The sequence below is a fragment of the Lottia gigantea genome (genome assembly GCF_000327385.1).
Source record: "Lottia gigantea unplaced genomic scaffold LOTGIsca_100, whole genome shotgun sequence".
In the NCBI taxonomy this organism is placed as follows: Eukaryota; Metazoa; Mollusca; class Gastropoda; family Lottiidae; genus Lottia; species Lottia gigantea.
The window spans coordinates 1042311-1065028 of NW_008706748.1; the positions used below are offsets into that span (position 1 = coordinate 1042311).

Here is a 22718-nt window from a genome sequence, read left to right on the forward strand (position 1 = left end):
GGTGGTCTAAAAATGATAAATGTATATGAATTCTACAAATGTAACTGACAAAACTGACTACAGACTACCAGAATCACGACGGCCATGAAGACCATGAGACCAAATCTACCAAGAGCTTCTGCTGAGAAAATGATGCGCTGTTCAGTTCACGCTGCTTGGTCACTGCGGGCCACGTCCCCAGCCTCACCCACAATCATAGTCCGAAACGTCTCTGTTTGTGCTACACTATCCTCGTAAATATTTTTGGCAAGGTGCCTCGCTTGATAGCCTTCTTTTCCCGTTAAATAAAGCAGCATCATCAGGAGCGACAAGCACACACGGCCGACAAAAGTCTCCGTTCGTTGTTATACTAGACGGTGAAAGGTTGTGGATCGAGATATTTACGACGAGTTATCCATTAATCTTGCCGCCCACTATATGGCCACTGAAAAACCTCGTGGCGCACACCAAGGGGCAGTAAGTTTAGTCATTTTCTCTTCGTCAGTCAGGAGCCAATGGTTAATTCCCATGTCCCAATCTTCAAAGGAAGATGTTGATGGCGGTACAGTATTTTTCCGGAGCCCGGTTGTGCGTTAACTTCTTCCGGTGAAGTGCGTTTCGGTGGTTTCGCTGTTGCAAAGTACGCGCATGAGGACGCCTTATAAGTCTTGGTATTATAGAATAACGTTTTCTTTCTATAATAACTTAAGTGCATTTCAATATCTAAATTCTAACTAACCCTACAACAAAAATTCCTAGCCTATATATATACAAAAGTGTGGAGAATATTCTAGAAATGAGTATGTTCTGGCAATAAGAAGATTCTAGAATTAAGAATATTCTAGAGAATTCCACAAATTTCATTCCAGAAGGTTCCAATATATTCTTCAATGATCTATAACATTGTACAATATTCTATAGAATGTCTAGAGTGTTCTATTGGTTTCTGGAATCGATTTCCAGAAAAGTTTAAGTTTTTCATACTTATTTCTTGTATAAATCGAGGGATTCGTGACATTCGCCAAATAAACCGTTATCATTCGGAATCGACAGCAGATGCGCGATCTGAAATGGAAATATGAAAAAGTTAAAATTGGAGTAAGGTATTGATGCTCCCTTCAGACGTAATTAAAATACTACAAAAAACTAAAATATCGATACGGTCGATAATCGTCGCAACTTCTTGTTAGTTACTCTCGTTAAATATAGAATCGTAAGAGTATATAGAAAATCAATTTCCAAGTATACACTCATTTGTCATCAAATATTTAATTTCAATTCACATAAAATATGTTAAAAATAAAAATGAATTAAGAGTTATACACCCTTGGTTTTATTTTGGTTCTTGATTAAATGGCAAATTATAATCTGGAAAGAAATTACCAAACACTGTCAAGTCCAACCTATCGGCCAAAACGGTTTTATTAGTCATTTCTATACCACATTAATGGCACTCATATACACTACAAGTATAATTACTTACCTAATGTGATCGCAGCTAAAGGACATCATTGTCCCTAAACTAGTGTACATTTCTACTGTCTTTCACCTTAGCATGTAAATCTGTTCTCTGAGAACGATGAATATCATGTGAAATTAAAACCGACCAATGAACAATTTGCGCGTAGCCATTATTACATTCATTACAAAATGAATACTTGTACGCAACATGTGAATGATATGATAATGTGCGATTCTTCTGATATCGTTTTGATTAGTATCAATTCGACACCTCATACACAGTTATTTGGATAACGATAACCAAGGTTCCATTTATTTATTAATAAGGGCATGTGGTGTTAACGACTATTGGCAGCAACGTAAGACATTTAACTTAAAATAGCCTGGTTATTTCACTTAATGAGTTAATGCAACCAAACGTACAGCTGGCTTTAGAACGGTTTTTCATTATATTTTATTATATCTTAATACACATACCTGTATATCACTGACACATGTTTCTACAGCCCCTTCTATATTAATACCTCTAATACCTTCACATCTCTTAATAACCATAGAATTATTAAACAGACCAGAACAATATTCACTAGCACTGTCCATAGTCCATCCATTCTTCCAACTTACATCCTAGAATAAAAGAGTTATCATAACATCATTATAATTAAATACGTAGTGCAAGCAACACCCTTCACAGTAAAATTATATGTTGAAGAATGAGCGTGTCTTATACTACCAAAGTCATGGTGTTGAAAAGTCAAAATATTATCTGGAGTGTCAATTATACTAGTAATTTTATGTGGTTAACTATTAAATACCTTCATTACTAAGGCGGCATATCAGTCAGGGTCCAAGATCAGGTGTTATATTTCGCAAATGAGGGGTTAAGTATTCATTTGGAACAATGACTAAAATGTGTTCTCAAATTTCATGAAACTAGCCTCATTCCAATCGAGAATAGTAGATATGTTTTATGCATAGACCTAACGCTAAAGATATACGTACCCGTCTGAGTCGTTTGTGGTGTAATATTGCTGTTTGTGACCACCGAGGAAGTGATCTTTTCTTTCTTAAAGGATTGATACATTTTTTTTTATGGAACAAGGTATAATCTGTGTCTGAGGAACAGGTTTGCGACCCTGGTACTGGACTACAGTTCACAGATGTTTCTATATTTTCTTGTACGTTTTCATCACAACGACAATGTTCAAATCTACCAGCAGATGTCCAAGCAGACAGGTTTCTCCAGTTGTAAGGATCAAAGAGGTTCACCTCTTTCTGGACTCTGTAAAATCATCATTTAAATAATGCTACGTCCTATTTAGCTTCCCAATCTATTAAATGTAGATTAACGATTTGTTAATCATGTTGAAGAATCGTTCTTGTGATAAAATGTTATTGTAGAGTTCCTCTCACCGTTTTCAGATGCAATCACCAGCTTATTATTACTGGAATATGTATGAACTAAGAATGCAGGATTTTAAACCAAAGGGTTCCTTATTCCTTATTGATTGGCTTCGCGAAACTCGTCACTCAACCATTCATTGTGTTGTATGTTTTCGACAGACAAGGAACTTGGTCAAAAAATGGACAATAAAATTGTTTGAGCTAAATACCTCCATGAGTTAAAATATGCGTTATTGTATTGTACATCAGGTGGATCATCTGTTAATTCACCACATAAACCAGATGTTTTACCAATATCTCTTACTGACGGGTTTATACGTATACTAAGCCAGTTGTGTATCGATTGTTGTTGCTGATAGATGTTAATAACTGTATCGCTTGGAAAATATATCTAAAAGTAAAAAAATGTTTTAAGTCCTTAGTGTGCCATTTTCGGGGTTTAATATGGGTCATAAATATATGTAAGTAGTTTTCAGATGTACTAGAAAACTGCAAATCGCATAAATACCTCAAACAAGAAATTTAACTTTTATTTATTTCGTTCACAATCTTACCAAACACTATGTTGGTCCTATGTTCGTCTTGTTAGGGCAAAAAAAAAAATAGTTCGTAATTGTTCTTCAAATCGGAGGCTCTTAAAAAGACGAGTCGTTTTTGAAACATTCAAAGAATAAGAGTACACCGCGTGATGGTTCGAGACGAAAAAGAGTAGGCAACCGAGAAAAAAAAATGTTCGAAAAAGTTTTACAAAGTTGAGAGAATAGTACATTGAATAATCTTCTTGATGAAATTACATAAATTTAAATATGTAAATGTATATCATGTGTGCAATACAATTCTTTTCAGAAAATCATTGTTTTCAAAGGTCCAAATAATAATTCTTAATCAGCAAATTATGAATAAACTGTTGTTTTTTATTGGATACCCGCAATTTTGTGGGTAAACCGACACTTTTCAGATAATCAGCGGCACATAAATCAGAGAAGTATAGGTGTATTAGAAAAAAAGCGGAAAATGACAAATTATGGACTTCATAGTTTCATTGCACAGATTCGTATTTATTAGAATGGCAAATGATTCATTGTTTTGAATAATAAAAACCATCCTAATCTAAATACATAGTTTAGTCTTCGTTTGATGAATTTAGTTTAGCAATCGCTCTTTTCTGTTCTATAATTGATACTATTGACGATTCGATTTTTCCTCGATTACAATATTAGTTTACCTACCCCAAAAGTCGTTTCTCTCATTTTTCTTACATCAAGAACATCACCACCATCGTCACATAATATGTAGTCAATATACCAGTATCCTAGGTTACAGTGGTTGATCATAAAGGCAGTTCTTCCTACTCTTACTACAACACCACAAACACAAAATCCTGTCCCCACTCCAGAACAATCCGTTACTTGCACTTGTACCTCCACATTATCCATTTGTAATAAGTAGAATGTACCAGCTAATTGAAAGGATTTTCTGTTCCTGCAGAAGAGTATCATCAAAATACCAATGTTAAATGCAAAGGAAACTATTATGTTATATGGTATCATTGAGCCATCATTACATGTATACCGAGATACCAAATTCTCTTCATTAATTTTGATTGGTAGAGAATTAACTTCTCGACCAATTAGATTCTTCCAAATAAAATATTGTGAGAAATTGTTTGAATATCCAAACTCAATATTATTAGTACAAAATACTCTCTGATAATTGAGTCTGAAAGTTCACGGTTGAGTTATTGTCATAAAGTGTCCATTGTCAAACAGCTATTATAGCTTTAGAGGACGAATGGAAAGAATTTCTTCGTTAATCTTTACACCATAATAATATAATATATTATATATATATATATATAATTTAATATCTTTTCCTATTTCATGTATTTTTAAACCTGAAGAAGCATTGTATATATGCGAAAATTTGCCTCATTATATTAAGAGTTAAAGCAGAAGATAGATTTTGACTTTTTATCTTTATCCATGATCTTTACACCACATCAGAATATTCATATTTATTTGAAATGTCATGCAAATCAATGATATTGCTAGTAAGCAAGTACGACTACTCGAATGGAGTATGTCCCCCATTTCGCCACTATCGGGAAAATCCCTCCTGAAAACTTTGAAAATTGCTTAAAGATGGTCGAAAGCGTTAGAATGCTCTGAATTCTTTTGTGAATATTAATGAAACGTGATATTAACTTTCTGGCAGGTTTCACTTCACTGGCCTATCGAAACGGGGGTTGATGCGATACTGCAACATTCCCGATAATTCAGGAGGCCGCCATTCAGAATCACCATACTTTTACACCAAATGTTACGAGATTTCTAATTGGATAAATTGAATGGTGATGTCTGCCAAGAAATGTTATTAGTTTGATAGCAACTGGACTACAATTGTGCAAGCCATGGATACATATCATGGAAAATATCGTACTGTTGCTAAAGGAACATGTATTAACCTACACTATTTTGTCCAGTCACTTTTGATTTCAATGAAGAAATTTGCCAATGACTTTGCTAATGACTGTGCTAATAGTTGATCCTAGGGAATCAAAGAGAAAGATGATGGATCACTTTCCTAGAACTCTTATCAAGATACATGAAAAATCCGCAATAGATGAAGGATGGCCATATTTTCAAAATGCACGAAATTAAACCAGACTGTCGTGGCCAATTCCAACAGATCATCAACGAAACCATGACTAGAGTTACCATTTTCCCTGCCAACGAGGAAAGTGAATATTTATTATCAGGTTGTGAACACGGAAGTAGACGTCAGTAAGCAGATAGCCAAGGGCAGTGACCTTTGACCGTATCAATTTAAGGTTAACAAAGGTCAAGGTCACGAAATATAAGTCATCAAATTTTCAAAATGCATACGGCTATAAAACCGGAAGCTGGCGTCGGACATCAAATATGAAATTATAAATAAATAGCCAATGACCTTTGATCCTACAAAAGTCAAGTTTAACAAAGGTCAAAGTCAAAAGTTGAACATATAGTAATTCTAAAACCTGTTCCTTTTTTTGAACTATAAAGCTGAAAGAACTGTGCTTTTTTAGACAAACTGGCTAAATAAATGAGGTAATTGTGTGAAAAGTTCATTTTTAAACAAATGTATTTTATGCAAGTTATGACCGTGCCCTAAAATGTAAACAATAAGTAATTTGACCCGGATGTGCCACGCCCACATCACTGTCGTAGGTTAATTCATATTTAAAATGTCTTTTAAAAAAATTTCCATTTTGCATTAAAAAAACTATTGTAATATATCACGGGAGAAAGAGCATGAGAAGCACATGAGGAATCCGAAAAAAATAACCCTTTATTAGTTCACATGCTAGAGCAATCCAAAGTTGTGAATTTGGCTGTTTTCGGACAGCCATAAAACCGGAAGTAGATGTCAAATATCAAAGTATTTACTGATAGCCAAGGTCATTGACCTTTGACCTGTGATCTATCACACAATTTTCAGAGATATATTTCAAGATGCCATTGTCCAACCCTGAAAGTCATCGAATAAAACAGCAATATCAAGGCAACTTCACTATTTCAACTTGCGTTCAATGTGCACTCCGTATTCTTCGACCACCAATCGCAACTGTTTGTTCCATCCAAATTTCAGCCTCCAAGCCATGTTTGTCTGATTCCGTTTCAGAGGCAATTTCATAAAACCAAAATCTTTCACATTTTTCAAAATGACGTTTCTTTGCACTTTAAAATATTTGCTTTAAGTGTTAATACTCGATCAAGCCAGAATTGCCATTTCATTTTTAGTTTTCCATACAGACGCTGGCCAGAATAAAAAAAAATAAATCCATGGACTTAGTTTGATTCTTACGCAATGCGTAATCGTTTTGATTTTGCCTTTTACATTGTTTTGGTTTCATTGAGTAACCTTATAGTTAAATTACTTTTAACATAGTAAACAAGCTCATATCATTTCCTTATAGATCGCAAAAAATCAATTCAATTAACTACCAAAATTGATCTCAAGACAGTGGCTGTTTTCTGAAGTCAGAATGTGATTTATTTTAGTATTTGTCCGATCTAATTGGATTTACTGTAAAAGGTCTGAAACGCCAATAGTTGATTATTGCTTATCTTTGATATTACTTATAATTACATGTTTTCATCTTAAGAAAATTATTTGTTACCAAAAGGTGGTGGAGAAATCCTCTAAATACGGATCTTGGTGAATTCCACAGGATCTGCCTTCAATGAGGGATGTATTCTTGAATATATTGATCTGAAAGGACGAAAATAGAGGTAAGAAAAGTTAAAACTTCATAATTGTTCCTGTGGTCGAAAACATCAAATGAAGGAAACCTTACCGTTACTGGTTCGAGGAAGTAATTCTGCCAGATAGGGTGACTGAAATATGAACTGTCCGTTCGTAGAAATATTTTCTTCTGAATAACAGATTCTCCATAATTCTCAGTTACTGTTGAAGTGATCTCTAAAAAATAATGCCAAGACCATCGCGAAGTCTGGATGAAAATACCACACCCACCATTAGCTGTTGGAGTAGGTTCGCAAAGATCCTCTCCTTCCTTGGGTATATCAGCAGTTACTGTTAATAAACATCCACCAGTTTCAGCACAACCGATAGGAACTGTAGACCAAAACGATATTCTTCCCTTTTCTCCTTCTTTTAAATTTATATTCGGATTCTGAACCTTTTTAAAATATGATCAATACGTCAATAGAATCATCGATGAATATTAAAGGGGTTGTAATGAGGTTTACTAAAAACTTTATTTGTATCTGGGACACTGATAGCATCAACTTGCACCATTCCAATTTTCAACCAGACGTTTGTAGTTCCTGCAATTCCACTTAAACTAAAGTTTTATGACGTCACTAATCGAGAAATCTATATGTGATAAAGCATATTTGCGATGAGTGACGTCATAAAACACTTGGTTTAAGTGGAATTGCAGGAACCACAGATTGGAGATTAGAATGGTGCAAATTGATTATATCAATAGACATATAAATATTAGAAAAACCTCTTTTCAATCCCTTTAAAGGTAAACAATGAAAAAGATATAGATGTTTGGCGGCTGCCACCCACAAATATTACGTTATAAATATAAAAACACAATAAAATTCTTGAAATAATTTGAATTGAATTAATTTATAAATAAAAGTAACATTTAAGAAAATATTCAATTCAATAAAAAAAAAGAGCATTGGCAAAAAAAAAAAATAATCATTGAAGAAAAAAAAAATCAAAGCAAATTTAAAAATTATGTATTCAAAATAAAAAATCAATATTTTTGAATTAAGACAAAATGAAAAAAGGTACTGGATTAATTTGTCATAGCTGAGGAATGAGCACTGGCTCCTTGTAAGGACGGTGCCGATTTCGAACAGTGTCTGCACAGACGGTCACTGAATGTGGCCATTGTTCTGAAGAGCTGTTAGTCCGAAACATCTGCCTCTATTCCAGCTTCTGATGGATATTTTGACAGATGTCAGCTGCTGGAATAATGACAGATGTTTCGGTCTGAAGAGCTATTGGAATGATAAATTTCAATCCGGAAGCCACCATATTGATATCACCAAATCTTGTAAATCTCTTTAGAAACTACAATCAAATGCCAAAAGTCTCTACGCAACGGATTTATGCATTCCGATTTTGCTTTTCTTTTTTTCCCGGTTTAATATTTTCAGTAATTGTCCAAACTTTGAAGGCCACTATCTTGCGACCTCGACCTTTGACGATTTTGTGACCTGAACAAAGGTTATTGCCGTTTCATTTTTTATGTACGATGTTTACTTCCGGTTTAAAAGTCATCTGAAAATTGCGATTTATAATTTGAAACAGCTTTGTCATGTGACTTAATTTACATACGTCACCAATTCTTTTTGGATCTAACTATGCTTGGTCTTCTCTGTCGATTGATGTATAACACTAGATATTTAATCAAAATTACGCTTTTAACCCTTGTGCTAGCACGTCGTTTGAATAACATTGGATAGAACCTGGGGTATTTGGGAACCCCTATTGGTAGAATATTATGTACTCTTCATATTGAATATATCCATAAATTTATTTAATAATTTGAATTAATTTGTGTGTAGAACAGATTAATCTTAATCTTTGAAATAATGTACTGTGTCAATGTTTATTATCGATCAAATGTTGTTAAGATTTTTTAATAGTTTCCGTATGGTACAATACAATTCTTACAGGTGTATTGAAACTCGGCCCCACTTTCAACCAATTCTATATATTACTTGGCTGTCATGGAAAAATTTGACTTGGTTTAAACAGTATTTATTTCAAAACAAATATACACATCATCACCTCAATAAGCTATAAACTATTGTCTTTTTTCTTTCATTAATCATCACATAAGTTACAAACTATTATTATTAGTCTTTGATAATCACTCAGATAAGCTACTAATTATAATTAATTATCAAAGTTTTTAAACTAGGGACATTTTTAATTTTGGGGGTGGGGGGATCATTTCGACCAATGATTTTGGTTGAAATCAAAGAGTAATTTTAGGGGCCATTTTGACTATTGTATTTAGGGTCATTTCGACCTATTTTGACTTTTGGGGCCATTATGACATGGGAACATTTCGGTTTAGTGCCAAATTGACTTTAACCTAAGATAACTAGCTTTAGGAGTACATTACAATTTAATTTTATTCACTGAAATCCAGTTTTAGCACTAAATTTATCTGGGGTCTAAATGTACCCCAACATACTAGCATGGTGTGTTTCAATTTAAAAGGGTAACATATCCGCTAATTGTGATTGTTGCACAGTAGACTGATCATGAACAGATTAAGAATTCATTCAGCTACAATGTTTGAAATATCCAAATTGCTATCTTCGATGGCATTTTGGAAATTCGATAAAAAATTGGTGCTGGGGTTCCGAAATACCCCAAGTTCTAGCACAAGGGTTAAAAACTCGAAAATTGTTGTGCTTTGTTCTTTAGTATCCAAGGAATTTTCTTATTCTATAGTTCTGAAGATATTCAGAAAAACTATTGTAGTTCAAAAATGTGAAAAAATTCGACCCGGATATAACATGTCAATATTCTATGAATCGAAAATGTACATGTAACTAGCAAATTACCCAATTTGATTGATTTTGTTGTCAATGGAAATACTAGAAGTTGGAGTTACCTGAATTTTTTAATTCGATTCCATTGTTTAGTTATTAACAGTTTTATTTTTTGAAAATTACCAAAATTTCATGGTTTGTATCTTGTGACCGTCACGTTTGTGAACTCCTTGTAAAACTCGTAAAAATAAATTGTTTATGTATTTTTTAACGTATTTTTTTCTTTTCTGTCGATTGATGTATAACACTAAATATTTAATCAAAATTACGCTTTTTTATGTATTTTTTTCAACTGGAAATGATGCAGGACAAATTTTTTCAATATCTTTTCTAACTTCTACAATTTTCTTTTGATCGATCTGATAACTAAACGATTTTGATTTCGAACTAAATCAGTTTCTAAGGTTCCGATATCACTTCCGATTTTGACGTTATCGCTTGTAAAGTTGAAATTTCACTCCCCTGAATTTTTAAAATTCTTATCGCAAGATATTAGTATCAACAAATCCAACCCGGAAGTAACGGTTCAGCCGCCATATATGACTTTCAAAATGGGGCTTCATATCATGTTTAAATCTGACTTGCATGATTTGAACAAATAATTGATTGCACAAAATCGTATAAGCATTTAATTTTCGATTTTGATTTATTTCTTTTCAATGGTATATAACACTGGACTTTTTGATCAAAATTGTGCTTTTAAACTAAAAATGGTGTACTGCTTTCCATCGTAACGCTGCGTAATTCAACTATTGCCTTAAAAACGCAAGCCCTTAAATTGAAACTATGGATATGTCCTGATCCAATACCTGTATACCCTTGAAATTTGAACCATATTCTTTGCATTTACCTCATAATATGAATATTTTCATAATTAACAAAGTGTACAATAAAGGAAAAGGTTTTACCTTTAACATGGATGATCTTGACTTTTATAGGTATCATTGATCTATGATGTCAATTCACACTTTGATCTTTAATGTTCGACATCTACTTCCGGTGTTATAGACTTCCGAAAACAGTTATTTTCAAAACTTTAAAGGCTCATATCTCGTAACCTTGACCTTTGGTGACTATGAGACCTGAACAAAAGTCATAGCCCTTGACGAAATATATCACATGATGCATTTATGTTAAAATCTGTTTTTAAATTTCGTATGTAATGTTTTTAATGTCCTGTTTGAATTTTTTGAAAATTGACAAGTCTATATCACGTGACCTTCACCTTCAGTGACCTTGAGTTTTCAGTGTCCTTGACCTCGGTTTGGATGACAAACATCAACTTCCAGATTAATAGTCGACCGAAAATTGACATTTTTGCAAGTTTGGACGGCTATGCCACATTCTCTAATAAACACAGGGGCTTGATGTTTTCAGATTATCAATGCCCTTAACAATCTCTTTGATTATATATTACAATGATGTATGAAGGCAATAGTCTCTTAATGAACACAGTCTCTTAGAACAGAAGGATTTATTGTTTCTCTTATAAACCTAAGATGGTAGACGATGTAAATTGGCGATATTTTTTATTCAAGACGAATGGATTATCTATATTTTATTGCCCGATCCTGGCGAATTTCAAAATTTCAAAAAGAAAATTAGCTCATGTCGAGTTGTTTATTTCTTGTTCACAAATTGTAGGCTTAAAAGGTCCGTTGCCACGCTCGGAGCTGTTCACGGGTCTACTTTAATATTATTATTGTTTTATTTGAATTTTCTTTAAAATCAAATTGACGTTATTTTACCTGATTTTCCTTTTATTTTTAGATTTTAATTTAAAATTTAGATAAATTTCAATTCTATTTATTTGATGTTTTATCCTATAGCCGAAACATGCAGTATGGTTGCTGCATTTTGTTTTGTCCCGAATCTAAAACCGGTGTGAATAATTGCCAACTGTGACAAATGTACAAACAAATTTAGTACAATAATGGTGGCAAAAATAGTTTAGGTCATATAATTGTAACTAAGCACGATTTAAGCTAAACAATGAATGGGATATAGAAGTTTTCATTTTTCATTGCATTGGAGAAGTTATTGAATTAATAAAGACTATTACCAGTAGACTGTAGCACACGAAGCGGGCGTCGAAATTTTTATCCTTGAAAGATGACTGAGACATAGTTCCATTGTTTGATATAAAAATAATATGACTTTATCCAGTGTCAATAGAAAACTTTAAAGAGGAAAGTCTATTTTATGTGTTAATATTGGGTTAAGATTGCAAAAACAAGAAAATTGATAACTCACTGTCATCCCAATAAATTTTTTCCTACTAGTTGACGGGAAACTCGATCGCCCCCCACTTGTATCTACGGCTGCACTTATATCACAGTGAAGCTAAAGTAAATAAAAAAAATATCAGCCTAGGGGCCTTATTCTTGAAAACTTAAATTAAAATAATTTTAGTGTTCCAGTTACCTGATTGGTTATCCAATCAGATTACTGTATTTCTTAAAATCTGGATTTCATTTAAAGGGACAGATGCGTCATTTTTTTTAGCTTAGCCAATCAGTAATAGTGTTCACAGCCCACTGTCCAAATTCATGTGTGCCCAGAATTATCTGCATTTGAATGTTAAAATGATGACTCGTCATACTGTCCCTTTAAGCTTTAATGAATAAGGCCCCAATTAAAAAAAAAATCACAATTTAAGTACAATACATCTATATTTGAGATCAACTGTGACTCACAGCTTCCGTGTTCAAATTATCTATGCACTTATCGGACTGTTTTTATTATGTTGAAGTTACATTTATATTAAATTGATCGACCGTGACCTATATATTTTAAGACTGGCGTAGGTAGCTGCGATTACATGTGTACGTAAGCGTAACTTAAACTCAAACGCATGCTTAAACTCTAATTAAAACTGGATTACATGTGCCCGTACGAAGATTCCACAAAACCGTCAACGTCAAAGGGAAATGACGCGGTATTAGATCAGGAAAAAGGGGGAGAAGAGGAACGTCACCCACAGTAATGATTCCATAGAAGGGATTCCCTCATTTTGGCATTTTTGTCCGTTGAAGATGAGGACAAGCAGAAAATTGAATTGTTACATTGTTACCTGAAAGCCGAGTGTAGTGATGTTACTGTCTCTTAGCCTAGTATCTGTTAAACTTCTGATTTTATTGACATCGTTATAATCAGTATAGTTAGACTCGTATACCATCACATCATCAACAAACCTATAAATATAAATCATATATAACTAAAATCGTTCAACTGCATGGTTGGACTTGGTGATTGTACTATCAGAGAAATTTGATCAAAACGTTATTATCAAATTTTTTATCTGAATTTTGGTTTCTATTAAATGCTTTGTTCAATAGAATTTTTCCTTTTGTTTTAAAAACTTTTGAAATTCTTCAGGAAACGAATTAAGGAAAAATCTCGTGAGATTAAAGATTATAAAAATAGCTCTATACAATTGAATTGGGAATTACATTGTCCTTGTTTACAAAGCATCTGATCATTCTGATTAGAATACAGATCTAGATATTTCGCTCAAACTTTAATCTTTCAGCTATAGTCGAGCAAATATATTTTTACTCAAGACAGAAATACAACCAGTCTATTATATTTTCAAGGTACCTCATTTAGATTGTTCCAGTTTTATCCCTTCATGGAACATTGCATTGATTAGAAATGGTAAATAAATGTATGCAGCTTGGTTAAAGGGGCTATCTGGCTTTTAGGTAAAAAAAAAATTGGCAAAATACGTTCCCCTACTTATATGAAAGTTTTAACTTAAAGTATTTAATCCAAAGAAAGACAAATTTAGCGAAATATGTCTCTTACTATCACGAAGCTTTAAACTACAAATATCGAGGTAAACACCAAAGCTAGATTTGTTTTATTTCCATCTAAGATCGTCCAATGTTCATATTCAATTGAGGGATTAATCAAACCCACTACCTTTTGTACCCTAGAAAGTATACTGTACTGGCTGTGTTCATGTTTGGACGGTACCCAGTGCATGGTTTGTAATTTGATCGAGGTTGATTTGGGCCTTGTATATAAAAAGTCTCTAGAAAAACTAGAACTGTACCAAACTCAAATATGAAATTTCACTTTTTTATTAACAAACTTTTCTTCTCTGAGTGGGTCTGGATGATTAAGGCTGCTGTGGTATTAAACGTTCTTCAAAATGGAGGGTTTTGAAAAATGCGAGTCGTCATTTTAACTTTCAAATATGATTAATTATAGATACACCAAATGGCTAAGGAAGCTCAAACTTCGATTGTAAGATGTGAATACTATGTTTCCGAGACAAAGGTTCTGTTGACCCCCGAAAATGGCGAATCGTGTAATTTAAGAAAAATTATATGTGCTTACCTATACATTGCTACATTAAAAGCAGTCTCTATTCTACTCCCCTCATCCACTATAAAAAATACTATAAATACAAATAGAATGTTATAAATAATAACTTACCATGTCGCCTTGTATACATGTGAATCTTGATTAGGATTGGGAAAAGAACAGTCGAATATAAATTCCTGTTCATCGTCGGAACCAGGAACCGGTCTTAGGTTTGTATTAACAGTCACGTTTGTGTTAAAATCTAATAGATCTGAAAACAAAGAAAAGAGATCCAAAGGAGTTTTCTCCAACATAACACGGAAAACAGAAAAAAATCGACTGAAGACTTGCAGTAAAAGAAGGTCAGTGTCTCATACTACCTTGTTATACATGTATTTTGTATTTAAAACAATTAGATGCAGACTTACCGGTTTGGATTCCATCTGTAATAGTAAATAATTCAGATAATAATCATATGATAATTTAGTAAATAATTCAGATAATAATACGATAAATGATTACGATAATAATTGAATAAAAACATCAGTTACTTGTTCAAAATTCATTAAAACATTCAAGTAATAGAGAACATAAAAAATAATTCAGATAATAATTAAGATTATAGTTTATTATATAATTCGGTAAATAATAATAGTACTGTAAATAATTCAAATAATTCAATAAATATTTTCGGTAAATAATTGTAAACAGAAATTCTGATTATTAACGATTAATAATTCAATAAATATTAAGAAAATAATTTTGATCCGATTTATTCGACCATCTAATCAGATTTTTCAGCTGGCCAGTTTTTAAGTGGCTGAATTAGCTAGCCAAAAAAAAAATCAGACGAATAAAGCAGCTAAAACGGATTTCCTTAATTAATGTATTAAATTATTCATGTTATTATGCATGAACATACATTGTACACGACAGGCAGCATATTATAGAAATCACAAATGTTAGTCAAATTGTTATAGATTTAAATTAAATGAGCTAGTAACGATCGTCTTGAATTTGAGACCAAGGCCTGTGATGGAAAACAATAAACTACCGCCACGCCGCTTGCATGTATGGCTAGATGTGCCGAGCAAATTTCGCAAGGTGAGGATATAAATGTATTTTCCAGAAAACCAAAGGGTTTTCCTTTTCATCATCTGCCAATGCATGTGTCAAATACACTCGCTTACTTAATTCTCAATCACGTGACTTGGCTCGACAACAGACATTTCTGCTAACAGAGCTCATTTGACAATATTAGATGGCGGCCCTGATTCATTATCTGGTACTGAAGTAGACTGAATGATTGACTTATTTCCTAATTAACTGGTTTGGCATTTTTAATAAATTTTCATATGTTCAGAAAACAAAGTATGCATCAAGCTGACACGCCAATGTTGGTGATGTAGAAATAGCTTATACTTTTTCAATTTAAAACAAGCCAGAATAAAACTACTTTAAAAGTCAGCATTACCTAGACAATATGCAGCGCCACTATTTAACGGTCGTACCAATTTGTATATGGTTAATCGATCAGAACATTTTAACGCCTTGATATCCATTTGGGTTATACAATCACGAATACACGCTTTAACGTCTACTATAACACGTTTAACACGCGGTGCACCTGCAAAATAAAATGTCAGTCTTGCATTGATTTTTGACAGAGGCAAACATGAAGTTAGAAATTATCACATCATTATATGTGAACAACAAGAACGACAAAATAAATTGATACAAGTCACTGACCACCAGATCATGTTCATTTTATCTTATATGAACATATGAACCATAGATTCTAGAACGCTAATGGATCGAACTAAACGAACAGGATCGGGTGATTAAAAGAGTGATCAGGCATCGTTAATCTGCTTCTGTTATAACTGTACAGATTAATTCGAAATTTATCATGGCATGATATCTACTTGAATTTAGTGGTTATCGTACTTACTTTGTAAAAAGATGGGAAATTTAGCTCCACAGTGTCCACTAGCAGGTTGCACAGACGGAATGATTAAGTCTTGACTACCATACCACCCCTCTCTCATAAATCTATCACTCAACGTTGTTGTTTCATCATAATTCACAGATCGTTTTGATTGATGTGTGTAGGAGGAAAACAGTCTCTTGTCGCATAAATCTGAAACTAAAATAATATGCAAAGTCTTTTAGATAGAAGAAAAAATTCTGACAACCGACCAATTTCATTACTGCAACCATACACCATTGCCCCTCCAGATATATAACTTGACTCTCCGAACAAACAGGTCTGGTTACGGGCCTGTTAAAATACGAGGAGATTTCGGATTTCAAACGTCTTCTCGATTACTTCTGTTTATTTTGCACAATCTGCCGCATTGTGGTAAATCTGTGGTTGGTCCACACAATTTGAATCATTTAGAAGAAATGATTCCGTAAACAGTGCTTGGAGGGTGTAGATTTTTGGCAATTTGGTAGATTTTGTTATTTGTTATGTTTTAGTGATTTGATGTTTTACAGTGCAAGGGGTAATTGGCAGAATAGAATATCATCCAGAGTTAAGGGTTTTTTCTATAAACAGACTACAGTACAACAGTGGACCACCAATCTGGAATATAATCTCTAGATATTTGCATTGATAAAATGGAAATGAGGTCATATAAATACAACACAAAATCGCCACCCGTTGAAGAGATAACACATTATTTTTCCTATCTCCAAAGTAAGGTTTAGTTTTCTGTCAACTTTAATTCATTACCGAATATCTAAACTTTACAGATCTTGCGATCAAATCGCTTGACTGATATGAGAACAAGTGTCTATAAAATGTAGAAATGTACAAATCGGTACGATTTTAAATTCTGCTAAAATATGTATCCATGATTTCAATGATATAGCATAGACCAAGTTGAAAATCCATATTTTAAAACAGAAAGTCGAAAACGCACTCACATGTAAATTTAAAAAGATATGGTGCGCTTACTTTTATTCACGATTAAACTCGACACATTGGGTTGGCTAAACAGATATAATCACACAATTTCATGTTAAAAGATTAAAAGAATCGTTTCATCATACATAATAAGAACATTCCAGCTTTTTAATGCAGCCAACGTCAAGAAAACGTGTTTTCAAATTCGCGAATATCAACACTCAAAGTGATCTGTGGAAGCAGTCGGCGGTTGTCGGAGAAACCAAGAGACCGTGGTGCGTTCCTATATTTGTAGTTTTATGTATGTTTAGTGTATGTTGAGCAGCTATGACGGGTGTGGCACCAGGGAGGTGATGCTTACTCTTCTTGACACCTGATACCACTTTTCATTATTAAATATTTACTCACATATGGTTGGTTTAATTCCTCATGTAATATTAGCTGCTACCATATGTTTAGCTAAAATGTTGTTTTGGATTTTGGGTTTCGTTTTGCGGTTTGGATCATTAGTTATTTACAATACTACACCCTTTAGAACATAACCCAGGGTTTGGTGATGTCTGGTGTTTTTCATGGTGTCCAAACCATGTCCAAAATATTCAAGCTTCAGTCATACACTTCTTTTTAACTTTTTAAGGCGATACTGTATAATATTACCATGTTTTGTCAAAATGCGACAATTGAGCTAACAATTTAATGCGTTTTCAAGATTTAGGTCAATAACTTAAATTTTTTTTTATTTTTAATTGGTTTCATCCATTGGTGATAATTTCACTAAGTTTCGTCATAATCCGTCATGAATTGTGTCTTCTAGAGTATTTAAAAGCTGGCAATTGAACACGTTTCCGAAAATAAAGGCAAAATATTTTTCGATTTTCGAGAGTTTTATCCTTGGGTGATTACGAACACTTTCACAAAGTTTCGTCAAGATCTGTCAGGAATTGTGCCTTCTAGAGTATTCACGAGAATTTCAAGATCAAGGGCAATAACTCATACTGTATATTTTTCGATTCTTCTGATTTTCAATAGGGTTCTTCCTTGGGTGTTACAAAATACTAAGTTTCGTCAAAATCGAATTGTGCTCTCTAGGGTGTTTATTTCATGCGGGCGTATAAAAATGAAGAGATAGACCCATTCTGTTCCACAAATGTAAATGCTGTTGATGAACCAGGGGAAAAAGAGGATTATGAAGAGAGAGTTAAGAAACTTTTTAGATTCTTACCAGTTTGACTGTATGACCAATCCAAAATACAAAACAACAATAAACCGAGAAGCAACATTGCTACTGTTCTCGAATAGCTGGTTAGAGAGTTAAATCTAGCATGTCTCTAGGTTTACAATTAAATGATTCAAAATCATATAAATAGATAAAAGTACCTTCCCGGTCCCTTTTCAATAAAGTACTTCATTGGCTAGATACCCCCTAAAAAATAAAATCTATTTCTTATTAGGTCAAATATCTTCCTGGTCCAAAACCAATCAAATCACGTATACGAGAAGTTTTTTTTTTTTAAATGCATAATATTACAACTATAAACAAGGACGTAAATTGATGTGCACATAATTAACCAGGCCCGTAGATACAATGCTTAAATGAACAGCTCACAATCGTATGCTCCAAACGAGAGCGACGGAAACAAGTTTCCTTTCTCCGAGTAAATCTCCAAAAATAGACACGTTATAAACTGAAGGCCAAAAGAAACTTTACAAAGGTTTGAAAACACCCATAGATAAAAAAAAACAACATAATATAAATGATTGGATTTAATTTTCCGTAGGACGACGGTACGGACGAACACAACACCCCAGAGTAGTTCAATTGGGGACATATTTGGGGTACATGCAGGCCACGGCAACACGTTGATATTGATGACTCTAGGTTACGATTCAGCCTGTATATGGAAAGAGGTTATGGAGATGCATGTTTACGCAAATACAGTCACTGCGTGGTATGATTACCCTTGTTTTGTCCGTTCCAGGCCTGTCTGAAATATGCCTGTCTGAACCATTTTATGAGCTGTTGTTGCAGTGTTATTTATGTCCTTTTTCTTGTGTGTGTTTTGTTTATCGTTGTGTAAGCCCGACATGCCATTCAACCAGTTTTTTTATCATTGGTGCATAAGAATTCTTGTGTATTCTAGGATCATGTGATTTTCTCTTTTTTCGAGAAATTTACCACATGCTGTCAATGTAATTTGGATTGATAGTTTCGAACTTGCTATATATTTTTGGTTAAAATTTACTTTTTTTTAAAGTGGTAAAGTTTCTTTTTGCCTTGAGTTTGGTATATCCGTAAGACGAAATTCACGAAGAATCTCCAAGGGTTCACCTCGCAAAGTATTGCAGATAATTAGTTAATGCCATGTTATAGCTTGCCAAAACGGCTGCCTCCATTCCAGCTATTTTGAAAGTTGTCAGCTGCTGAAGAGATAAAGAAAATAAGACTTCATTTTTGGGAAATTTAATCATAATTTTAATCTAATGGGGCTTTTAAACCTATTTATTTAATTTGAATCCATCATACCCAGATATATTAAGAAAGATGGATATTTTTTTGTAGTTCCGAAATGACATCATAATCCCCCTACACCATTTATGTCGCGTTTGCGGTTCTATCAAAGTTGATCTCTCTTCGAACCCCATACTTTGCCAAATAAAAGAGTCTAAAAGCTCAGTTATTTTTTTGAATTTTCGTCACTATCGTATTCAGTGTGATTGGTTAGTTTCCGTCTTAGAACTATAAAGGGCTTTATCAGCATGAATAACATTTCGTTCTCTCCGATGGAAGAAATAATTGCCAGAATTAATGTGATCTTGTTTTCATTTTTGCAAAATAGATGTACCATGCAGTTGCCTGGATTTCAATTCCTCCTCCTAATAAACTTGTAAACGGTCCTAGTCGACCTATGAAACGTCTATTGGTAATGTCATCAAATGCATCTAAATCATCCAGAAATGGTAGATTTTGAGACCCATCAGAGCGACCAAATGAATTTCTTTTGATTTAAACAGATAGAATTAAAAGTTAAAATTGGTCGGGTGTAATTTTAAGTTTAGCATTATATTAATTAATTATATTATGTTAGTAAAAAAAACACTGCCTTCGTTTCTAAAAATATAAACTAGATTTATCTAAATATCGGCCACGAAACCAAGCGAGCGGGTCGCCCTTCCTGTATTCTTATTCAACGATTGGAATTTAATCAGTTTGCTTGAATAACAATAAAGACAAGTACAATGAAGACATTGCTGTATAATTCGGCCCTTAAATTTTTGCACGACAATACACTGTTGTATCAAATTTCAGTATCCAGTTTCCACTAAACACGACATGATATTGCAAGTTATTGTAAACATATTCATTTTATACTATTATACAACCAAGTATCGCATGGAATGGATCAATGTCGATTGAATTGAATATCAGACTTGTGCATTACATTGGGTCGAAACAAAAACAGTGGTATCAAATTCCCTTTCTGAAAACAGCAGGGTCCAAAAAATTGGATTGCCCACCAATGACCATTATTTCACAACAGTCACGACGCATAATTAATATTTATACCATTATATCTATATTACTCCTTGACAGGCAGACAAGCATTGAATTGATATGACTCTAATTCAGGGCCGTAACCAGACTTGATTACTCGGGGGTGGGGGTGGAGGAGCCAAGTAATATATCCGGAGGTGCAATGGTGTATAGTGTTTAGTTGCAGCTATGGAATTGGTCGGTTGTCAGAATTTTTTACGAGGGTCGATCCATTTTTTAGGAGTCTGCTGTATTCAGAGAGGGAATTTGTCAATCTACCATTACCTAGCCAACAAACAAAAACAACTGTCCATCGATAGACAAATAGACCAAGCGTGTTGATAATTTGACATTTTGATATTGTAGTACATTAAAACTTGTTATATAATAAATCCTTGGCAAACGAATGCAGGTCTGGTTGCACGAGGCGAGGGCAATTATAGTCTTTAATCGATAACGATTTATTGATTTTATATTACTATTTTTGTATATCTATGTTTGCAAACCTAGGGTAACTAATTCCTTCTTAAAGAAGCTGTTATCATCTGCAACATAGTTCTCGATACAGTTAATTCACGATTTTCAATAAGTTTCAGCGACATTTCATCGCCCCAGGTATACTAGTGTTCATTGTGTTATAACCCGTTTCGGTTACAGCATCAGTATGACGGGTTCATCATGGCATCATTGCCTGGGATTGTGGTTCTATTCTAGTTCCCGGCACCATTTAAATAAACACACTTTTCTTCTACAAAGGTAAATACAGTATACGTTCACATCTTTACATTCTACTTCCTTTCCAAACAGCCGTGTAACTCCCCTTATTTTAGTTTCTTACTCATTAAATATTCACGTGAAAATTAATTAAAAGCAAAGTGCAATTTAAAAAGACATTCAAATGACCATGAATAGAGGCATTAATTTGAATACGATAAAATGTACCATTAGGTGGATATTTCAATAAGCAACATATATGCATATTGAACATTTGAACTTTGATCTTAACTCCGTCGTCATTAATCCTATCCTATTGACATTCTCAAATGAGTATAATACATTGTTACAGAGTTACGTAAACATATTGATTGTAATTCCTATATGCCGTGTTATTAACTACGCCTGTCAGTCGCCTATAGAAATGGGGCAATGGGGATGTAAATGATTTACCTGCTTAACATGTGATTTATAACTGTTGAATATAGCCCAAAAAAGGTTACCGCAATCGTTTTGGATCGGCGATCAAGGAAGTTATTTCTTGTGGTTTATGTTATCAAATTGTACCATATATTTCAAAGATGGCAGGGTTGATTTTAATTGTGTTGGTATTACCGTTAACAGGTAGGCTGTATTGTATTGTATTTTAACACTATTACATCCATATAGTGAAACTGTACACATTACATGATTGTATATGTACTACATATATCATTATACTATAAAATTTAAATATAGTCTAGACCTTGGTATGGTTAACAACATAACGGCATAAAGAAATCCTCTCTGCCTACAATGAGCTTAGAATTGTATTTTTCTCTCATTTCACAAATATTCAAAATGTAATTTTCAGCTGTATGCCATTTTAGTGTAGGCTTATTTTAACGTTTCATTGTGGGACTTTGCTTTCAGCAAAGTCCCAGTTTGTTATCGAAATGTCAATTCTTTTTTTTTTTTTTTTTTTTTTTTTTTTTTTCGTCCACACCTTCCTGAGCTTAGACTGCACTAGTTGCAGGTACGTTTCAAATTTCATAGACCTTCTATATAGGCGACGATGTGCATAAATATAAATTGGAACATTTTTGCAAAACCGGAAGTGCCACAGTGCAACATGTGCAAAAGTCGAAAATCGGCTCTAGAAGGCGTATTTTTGCATCAATTTTCTTCGGATTTTCATTTTTAAAATCTACCTGTAATTTTTGACCTGATAGCACTTGAACAATTACGAAATTCGAAAATTCGTCGCTCACTTTTTTCGATCAAATTTTTCAATTTTTTTGCAACTTTTTGGCTTTTGCATCGATTGATC

The 22718-nt window shown here is 33.5% G+C and overlaps 3 protein-coding genes across 3 annotated transcripts in view; 1 reads left to right on the forward strand and 2 right to left on the reverse strand.

Annotated features, from left to right (window-relative positions):
- The window catches only part of LOTGIDRAFT_237273 (hypothetical protein), a gene marked incomplete at its 5' end in the record, with an annotated part of 14330 nt that extends 10050 nt beyond the window's left edge, over window positions 1-4280 (reverse strand). The window contains 4 exons of the mRNA XM_009046394.1: window positions 1918-2067; window positions 2443-2722; window positions 3054-3235; window positions 4074-4280. Of these exons, the coding sequence (XP_009044642.1) occupies window positions 1918-2067; window positions 2443-2722; window positions 3054-3235; window positions 4074-4280 (819 nt within the window). The remainder of the gene's footprint in view (window positions 1-1917; window positions 2068-2442; window positions 2723-3053; window positions 3236-4073) is intronic.
- A 2722-nt stretch (window positions 4281-7002) lies between these two features.
- Window positions 7003-18443, reverse strand: LOTGIDRAFT_237274 (hypothetical protein; the record flags this gene model as incomplete). The annotated part of the gene is made up of 10 exons (XM_009046395.1): window positions 7003-7098; window positions 7184-7308; window positions 7363-7528; window positions 12195-12284; window positions 13015-13135; window positions 14385-14523; window positions 14681-14695; window positions 15727-15879; window positions 16204-16392; window positions 18386-18443. 10 exons carry the CDS (start codon window positions 18441-18443, stop codon window positions 7003-7005), a joined length of 1152 nt encoding a protein of 383 aa, XP_009044643.1.
- Window positions 18444-21830: 3387 nt separating this feature from the next.
- Window positions 21831-22718, forward strand: part of LOTGIDRAFT_237275 (hypothetical protein) — an 8387-nt gene continuing 7499 nt past the window's right edge. Inside the window, exon 1 of the mRNA XM_009046396.1 lies at window positions 21831-22033. Within this exon, the coding sequence (XP_009044644.1) occupies window positions 21991-22033 (43 nt within the window). The 5' untranslated portion in view covers window positions 21831-21990. The remainder of the gene's footprint in view (window positions 22034-22718) is intronic.